At 56.8% G+C, this 8,253-nt stretch overlaps 1 protein-coding gene across 1 annotated transcript in view; it reads right to left on the bottom strand.

Moving 5' to 3' along the window:
* The window catches only part of COL16A1 (collagen type XVI alpha 1 chain), a 49,000-nt gene extending 42,063 nt beyond the window's left edge, over positions 1-6,937 (bottom strand). Inside the window, exons 1-10 of the mRNA XM_065872708.1 lie at positions 6,865-6,937; positions 4,860-4,934; positions 4,635-4,752; positions 3,654-3,777; positions 3,075-3,341; positions 2,377-2,457; positions 2,068-2,193; positions 1,211-1,264; positions 901-927; positions 318-353 (exon numbers count right to left, since the gene is read on the bottom strand). Of these exons, the coding sequence (XP_065728780.1) occupies positions 318-353; positions 901-927; positions 1,211-1,264; positions 2,068-2,193; positions 2,377-2,457; positions 3,075-3,341; positions 3,654-3,777; positions 4,635-4,752; positions 4,860-4,934; positions 6,865-6,937 (981 nt within the window). The remainder of the gene's footprint in view (positions 1-317; positions 354-900; positions 928-1,210; positions 1,265-2,067; positions 2,194-2,376; positions 2,458-3,074; positions 3,342-3,653; positions 3,778-4,634; positions 4,753-4,859; positions 4,935-6,864) is intronic.
* Positions 6,938-8,253: the final 1,316 nt, after the last annotated feature.

Genomic DNA, 8,253 nt, shown 5'->3' on the forward strand with positions numbered 1-8,253 from the left:
AAGCAGAGCAGGCCTGAGTCCTTGTGGGGAGTGCCAAGCTGGGATCAGCAACCAAGGCTCTGATTCTGCCAGCCGCCACCCCGGCCCCATTCCACCCTGGAGCCCAGTACATTGCATGAGGCTTCCTTCCCTGGGGCCCTGGCTTGGTGGGACTGCGGGTGTGGGTCAAACCCAGCTCCGGGGAGTGGGCAGGCAGAGAGTGTGAAAGTGCACAAAGACCCCCTTGTCCTGAACCAGGAAGCCGCCAAGCCAACCTCTAGGCAACGCCCACTCCCAGGCCCCGTCCACCCCACCCAGCACACTCTCTCTTCACTCACATTGCTCTCCCGGGCACCATGGACACAGGGTGGGCACTGAAAAGGAAGAATGGGCCTGGAGGTCAGGTCTGCGAGCCCAGGACCAGCCCTCTCCACCCCACTGGCCCCCTTACACACACCAAGAGCATCACAGGTGTCTGGGGGGAGCTGAGGAGCATAAAGATGGAAACCCTGCCAAACAGGCCTCGCCCCTCAACTGCCACCGACCCAGAGCCAAGCCATTTCTCAGATGAGGAAACTGAAGCCCAGAGAGGAATAGCAGTGGGCCCTGGGTCACACAGCATGCTGGAGCAGAGTGAGGCCCAGAATCCAGGGTCCCATGGCCAAGGCCTGGGCTCTCTCCAAGATATCCGTGGCCATTTGCTGCCAACTCAGCAGGAGTGTCCAGGGCTGAACACCCCGCTCCTAAGGAGAAGCAGCAGGCAGACAGGGTCCAGCATCAGGTCCCCAAGGAACGCTGGGAGCTGTGTGGTCATCCCACACCCCCATGCCCAGGCTCCAGGGCACCAAAACCTTGTCCGAAGGGCTCATGCTGGCACCTTTCCAACCAAGCTCTTTTTGCCAGTCTAGATGGGAGGCTTACCTCATCCACTGCTGTCTCCTGGTGGACCTGGGAAGAGGGAGGGCGTGAGAATGGGTGGGGAATGGAGGGGACAAAGCACTGCTTCCAAAACCCCTACCCAAGAACCACCAGAAGTAGGTGTCCTAGATAGTGCCAGGTACTGTCTGTCTCGCTCCCGTTCATCCTTCCTTCTCAGAGCTGGCACCTACAAATCCTAAGCTCTGTCTGGGAGAGTGGGGGCAGGTGGGAAGAGCATGGGCTGAGAGTCTCTTACTCAAGGGGTTTACGGAGGGCAGGGAGGGCAGCTCCTCCGCCCACGCACTGTCTCTACCTTTGTTTCGCTCTCTGCCTCCTGGCTGATTCTTCCCGTCAGCTGGGCGCCCACCTGAGCAGACAGAATAAGGGGGGAATCTTGAGGAGGGGGCAGTTCTGGGGCCCACACTAGACAGGGGCCCACAGGCAGGGGGGCCCTCAGGATGCCTCAGCCTGACATCCGGCAGCTCCCAGGTCATCAAGAGCCTGCTCAGGCCCCTGGCACCCCAACAGGCCCCCCCCTTCCTTTTCACCCCACCCACGTGATGTCGGACAAAACAAGACCACGAATCAATGGGATCCTGTGTTCCTGCAGCCAAAAGCTGGGCAAGATGCCCGGCGGGCAGGGAGGCTGCCCTGCCACGGTGTGGGGCTACGGGAGGCACTGGGCTTCCCTGCCGCCCCTGAAGAACCTAAAGCGGGCAGGGCAGCTGGCCATGGTGCTGGGCATGGAACCAGCCTGGCACTTGCCCGGGCTGAGCCCAGGACAATGAGTGAGCCCCAAGGCAAGCAGTGTGGCACCTGGCCTCTGACCCCAGATATCCCTGTCCTGGAGAAACTGCCTTTGGGTGCCAGCCTGGTCCTTCCCTCACTAGGGTCTGGGACGGTACCCGTGAGGGTGTGGGTAGTACCAGAGCTAGATGGGCACAACTCTCAATGCCAGCAGGCCGGCAGGCACAGGGTATTACAGTGGGCTGTCTCTCTGCCTACCAGAATCCGTTAGGGGTGGGAAGCAAAGAAGCAGGGCTTCCAGTGCCCTCCCTGCCCCGGGGCACATGGTCAACTGACCCTGGGGTCAGGCCCCAGTCAGGTCAGGGGAGGGGCAGGCCCACTTGTGCCTGTCTATGCCCATGTCTGCCTGCCCTGCCTACCCACCTTGCTGTTTTGCGGCTCCTCCAGGCAGAAGCAGCGGGTGTAGACCTTGCCCTCAGTCTGTGGATTGATCTCGATGAGCTCATTGCTCTGCGTGTCCCGGCGGGCCTTGGAGGTCTCTGGGGGACACTGCCCAGTGTGGGGGAAGGGTTGGGGTCAGTACAGAAGGCAGACTCCCCCCCCCCCCCCACTTCACCCACTCATCATCCTAAGATCTCTAGGCATCGCCTTCCTGGTCCTCCGTCTCCAGCACACTGTGTCCCTGGACAGTGCCCCAACCCCTCCCAGCTGTGCTGGGGCCAGGCCACTCACCCCTCCCGGCAAAATCTCACAGCAGCCCTCCTCCAGCACAAGATCCGGGTCACAGTAGATGTGTGCCTGCTGAAGGTCAAACTGCAGGGGACACACAAGTGTCACTTCATTCTAGCAAATAGCTCTGAGTTCTGGCCCCTAATGAGGCACAGAGATGGCTCCATCCCAGACTTTGACCTCAGAAGGTTTCCAGTCTGGCCTGGGAGACCATCAAGAATACAGCTGTCACAAAAAGCAAAACAAAACTATATGCGAAAGAAAGAGGGAGAAGGGGGAGAAATGTTCGCTTTGGCCCAGAGGAAGAGGGGAAGAGGAGATTTCATTCAAGCTGGGCCTTAGGACCAGTGGATATTCAGCAGGTAGGTATACAAGGAAAAGCATTCCAGGCAGAGGTAACAGCATAGGCAAAGGCTGGTGGTGTGAAAGTATTAGGTGAGATGGATGTCTGGGATGGAATCAACCAGAGCAAAAGCTGCATGGAAAGATGGAACAGAAGATGCTGCTGCAGTCATTTATAGGGACCAGATCATGAAAGACCTTGAATGCCAGGTTAATACGTTCAGGCTGCATCTGGAGGTCAGTGGGGAACCATGAGAGGATTCTGAGCAAGGGAAAGCCCTGGTCAGATATAGGTTCCCGGGAGCTCACTCAGGCTCCCAGAAAGTAGGAGCAGAGTCCACGCCTGACCTAGCACTCACCGAGACAGGTTTGCCCTGCTCAGCATCTAAGCCCAGAAAAACATGGCCCACAGGCTGCATGGGTCGCCAGGGCCCCAGAGGCCGGGAGGAGACTGATGTGCAGTCCACGTGCACAGAGGCTACGCGTTCAGCCACGCTCAGCACCAGCTTGTGCCAACGCAGGTCAAAGAGCTGGGGCACTGAGAAGATGCAGGACACAAAGTCGCCATCTTGGCCCCGGGCCCGGAACTCCAGGCTCCGCTCTTGGCTGTTGACTTCCAGGGAAATCTGTGTGGAATTGGGAAAGGCAAGGACAGAGAATCAGAGCCCCCCCAAGCCACAGCATGACAAAGGTAAGGGCTCTCAAGCTCATTTCACAGGAGGGGAAACTGAGGCCCAGAAAGGGACGAAAGCTGGCTGGGGTCACAGAGCAATACCTCCTAAGAGGATGGGATAGGTGGGGTGGGGGTGGCCTTGAGGGTGGGCACTGGGATGGAGCGGGGAGGCCCCAGAAATCACAAGCTGGGACAGAAGCTGGTATGGACTGGTACTGCTCGATGGCCAAGAGCAATGGGGGTGGAGCGGGGGGGGCGGGCTCACCTGCGGGTACCCATTTCCATCGGTCACTTGAAACAAATACCACGTATTCTGGTGGGTGTGTTTCTTCAGCAGTAGTGTCAGCACCAGGGCAAACTCACTGGGGAGGCCCCGAGGGAATACACGTCTGGGGGTAAAGCAGGGAGGGTGCCTTGAGGCTCAGGTAAGAGACCACCTGCCGCCCACCCTGGGCCCTCAGGACTGTTGAACCTACACGACACACGCACAGGCACACACCTCCAAACTGCCACACACATACATATACACATCCATTCATTCTACAGATGTTTCTTGAGGGCCTACTATGTGCCAGTGGTGGGTCTGTCTGTGGGGGGTAACAGGGGTGAAAACACAGAGAAGAGGCCTGTCCTCAGGGAGCCTTCAAGTCTGACGGGGTGATGCGGGAGGTAAGGCCATAAACAAAGGATCCTCAGAATGACTGTTGCACTATTTCATTAGGATTGTGGTAAGTGCTTCCAAGGAATCCAGGATGCCTTGGGGAGAATAACCGGGCCTGGGGCAGGGAAAGAAATACTGAAAAAAGATGAACAGGTTCAGCACGACTGGAGCAGCAAGAAAGAAAGGGAACATTTTGGAAGATGAGGCTGGAGAGGTAAACAGGGGCCAGACCACCCAGGGATTGTGGGAGTTCGGACTTCACACGTGTGGGTGCACACACACACACACACACACAATTCTTGAAGGTTCCCTCCTCCATCCTGGAGTCCTCATGGTGCCCACAGGATGCAGACTTGTCCTCACCCACTGCTAGCCAGAGTTGGGGAAAGGACACAGGGTGGGCCTGCCAGTCCCCTTCTCTCTGCACGCCCTGCAAGGCCCAGGAGTGGAGACCAGGCTGACTCCTGACAGGAAGCAGGACACAATGACCCACGGGTGCCCCTGAGCTTAGGCCCCACATGCAGAGTTGCTGGGAGTGTGGCTAAGGTCAGTACTGATTCCCAGCGGTCACACTGGGGCCTTTACCGCACGGGCTGGGTGACTGAGACCGCTCCCAGTCGCAGGATGAGAGGTCCCTTGGGGTTTCGGATCTTCTTAATGGCAGATATCTTCATGAGGTTGAGTCGGCGGATGAGACCGAAGCCTTTAGGGGAGACAGCAGATGACAAGCTCAGCTGGAAAGGTGAGTGGGGTACTGGCCACTCCAGGAAGATGGTGGAGGGGAGACGACAGGATGAGATGAGCACTCACCAGTCACGTTGGTCGAGAAGTCGCTTCTGTGTTCCAACTTGAGTCCTTCTTGCTGTGAAGGTGGGCACCGCTCCCCTGGAAAAGAATTGGCAGTGGGGCATCTGGTGGACTCAGGCTGAGGTGACTGCACAGCCGGGCTCTTGGGGAACCTGGGGCGGAGCAAGTTCATGTTCCCCACACTGCATCTTTACCCAGGCTCTGCCTTGGGGCTGCTTTCACCTTTTGCCTTCTGACCCTGGCTACCCTGGGAGCCAATGCACAGATGGGAAGACTGAGGCCTGGCCCAAGGCTACTAAGTAAGTTCATAGCAGAGCAAGATCAGAATTCCTAGAACCCAAATCTCCCTAGGACCCTCAAGTCAGGGGCCAGGCCAGCAAGAGAATGAAAGAAACTCTGGGCAGGCCTACAGCTCAGATGGGGGTGGGGAGCTGTGTATATACATGTGCCCCCTCCACAACATACACCCAAGTGGGAGACAGAGGAGCACTTCAGGGGCAAGGAAACGTCAGGTCCATGCACACTGGGTTATATACCAGTGCATGCACATGTCTGCACATGTGTGAGTTGTAGATGCCTGTGCCACCAGGGATGCCATGTGCTGCTGGTACACATGTTCTCAGCAATGGGTGGGGTTCCACTTTCCACAGCCAAAACAGACAAGCAGGCCAGACACAAGTCTGAGTCAACAGATTGACTTTTCACCTGGATAACTACATTATGAAACTGTGAGAAAAGACTGAGGGCCTGAGTGGACCACAAGCTCAAGGGACCCACCAGAACCTTGGGGCTCCAGACAGGGTATATTAAGGGGGTAAAGGCTCGTGCAGAAGGGGATAGCTTAGTCAGGTCTCCAAAACCCTTAAGGGACAGGTAGGCAGCCATGCGCCTGCCTCTTCTCTAGGGCTGATTGAGCAGAAGTAATGAGAGAGTGCTACAACAGGAGAGATGGAGGCTAGAATCAAAAAAAAACCTTTTAATCAATGCAGATGGGGTAGCTGGGACAAGCCGGTGGATACAGCTCCTAGAAGCTGGGCATTGGGATGCCTGGCGGGAAGAAGGAATCCTGGATTCCTAGGCCCAGTGACCCCCCCTGGAATCTTTCTCCCCCAGGTTTGTCCAGAAAAACTCTCACTGTCTTTACCATCAGCAGCAGCAAAGGGTGACTCACCCCTTGGCAACGGGCCCAAATTCCTGACAGATGTTGAAATTATCTGCCCCAATCCCCAGGGGACCCGGTGAGGGAGAAGACAGTAAGGCATATATGCCAACATGCAAAAACACATATGTATACACACAGACAGTCACATGTACCCCATTCACATCTGCATCTTGGTTTTTCTGCCTCTTTTGGCTGGATCTGGGGTTCTAGGAGTTCTATTTCTGCTCAGACACACAGCCAGAGGGCACCTAGCAGGGCAGGGCAAGTTGCCTGGTCAACTTCCTCTGGCTTTGGGCCCTGGAAAGCTACACCCTTTGTCCCATCCGGCGTCTGGGCCTTGAGGCGGCCCCTTTATCCAAGATCGCCGTGGAGGAGGAGGAGCACGTGGGCTGGAAGATGGATTCTCCACCAGGGCAAGGACTGGAGAGGCCTGGCCCGTTTGGGGATACGCAGCCTCCCTCTGCAGGGAGAGCTTGCTGCCGGCTCCTGCCCACCACGCTGGCCCCACCAGCAGCTGGGGCACAGGTTGGGTCTATGTATTAGGGTGGGTGGTTCTTCCCACACACAGAGACACGGGAGTATGTACAGATGCACACAGCAACTCTGAGATGTAAACGCAGAGAGGCCCAGAGACACACAAATATGTAGACAGAAACACACATCCTCTCTAGCTCACCTCACACTGGCTCATGCGTGCAAATACCTCAGGCCACCCTGAGCCCAGCCTCTGGACTCTCCTATAAATGCCCACGTGACCCAGGCCCGTGGTCACATACGTGCACAGGACCCCACACCTCAGAGAGGCAGTGGCAGGCCTATGGCACTCTGATCCTCACGTCATCTCACCTGTATCTGCCTCATGGCTGCAGATAACACAGAGACTGAGCAGCCACAAGCCAGGAGCCCAAGATGCCCACATCCTGGTCCAGAGAAGTCGGCCGCAGCCACAGCACCTGAAAACCATAGAGAGCAGGAAGGTGGATTCCTGAGCTCACAGAGCAGAATTCCACACGTGGGCAAGCAGCAACCAGCCCATGGGGCCCAGGTGCTGGTACTGGGGTTGCAGGAGGTCTAGCCAGGCGTCAGTCCCCCTCAGAGGCCCAACCACAGGCCTTGGGCTAGGATTTGGGCCGAGGTGATATTCAAAATATTTAACCACCGGTATGGCACGGACACCGACCAGCCAGAGCAGAATGCTGGCTGGAGCGCTGAAAGCAGGTCCAGGCGGCATCTGGCTGCGTCAGTGGACAGTTGCTGGATTGAGGAGAGATCTAGAGGGTCCTAGAAGGCCAGGTCACTCGGGATAGCGAGGAAGCTTGAGGCAGAGGCTATTTGCCAAGACACTTGGAAGTATTTCAATATTTTATCAACCTGTGCACTGTATAGGTATATGCTAGCCTGGCACCTGGCTAGCCGCATCCAGCTCAGCCAGGCGGCCCTGTCTGGCACCCACAGGGTCAGGGGCTGACAGCTGGGCTGAGTCTCCTGGAAGGCATCACAGGGTTGATGAGCCAAGGAAGCCTCCCCCATGGGTGCAGTGGACGGGAGAACAGGTCAACGGGCTTAGGACCTTGTTGCCAACCTCCCCTGCTGATGGATGCTCGTCTTTTAGTTTATTAAACCCCGATGGATGGGCCCAGATAAATCCATGCGGGCTCAGCAAGCGGCCAGCAGAGCCATACATCATCCAGCCTCCCCCGAGACAGGCAGCTCGCTCACGCACACAGTCATGCATGTGTCAGCATGACACACACAGACACACAGGCACATATACACAGAGACATATTTGTGCCCGTGTGTGCGTACAGTCCTACCTGCACACAGGCATGGTCACAGAGACACACGTTCACGGTACACCTAGACACACCAGCTAGTACATATACACGTGCACACAGCCAGCCTATGACTACCTCTCCATAGGCCCTCCTGTTGGGAAGTTCTTATGCAAGTCTGACCTCATTCCCTCCAGCTGTAAAGGAATTCTGTTTCCCCTCCCTCTGTTCTGGACAGGGAATGAGAGCAGGAAGGACCCCTAGCCTCAATATATTTGGAGATAGGACCCCAATCTCCTTCCTCCTGGGGCAGAACTGCTCCCCCACCCTATTCATCCCCCATTCTGGTGGCATGCACATCCTATCTCTCAAACCCTATCGTGACCTCCCCCTCCTGCCAGTCAGTGGAAGGACTGGCAACTGTGAGAGGCATGTGAATGCATGTGAACTTCCATGTGTTCCC

This window comes from Phocoena phocoena, chromosome 1 (assembly GCF_963924675.1).
Source record: "Phocoena phocoena chromosome 1, mPhoPho1.1, whole genome shotgun sequence".
Classification (NCBI taxonomy): domain Eukaryota; kingdom Metazoa; phylum Chordata; class Mammalia; order Artiodactyla; family Phocoenidae; genus Phocoena; species Phocoena phocoena.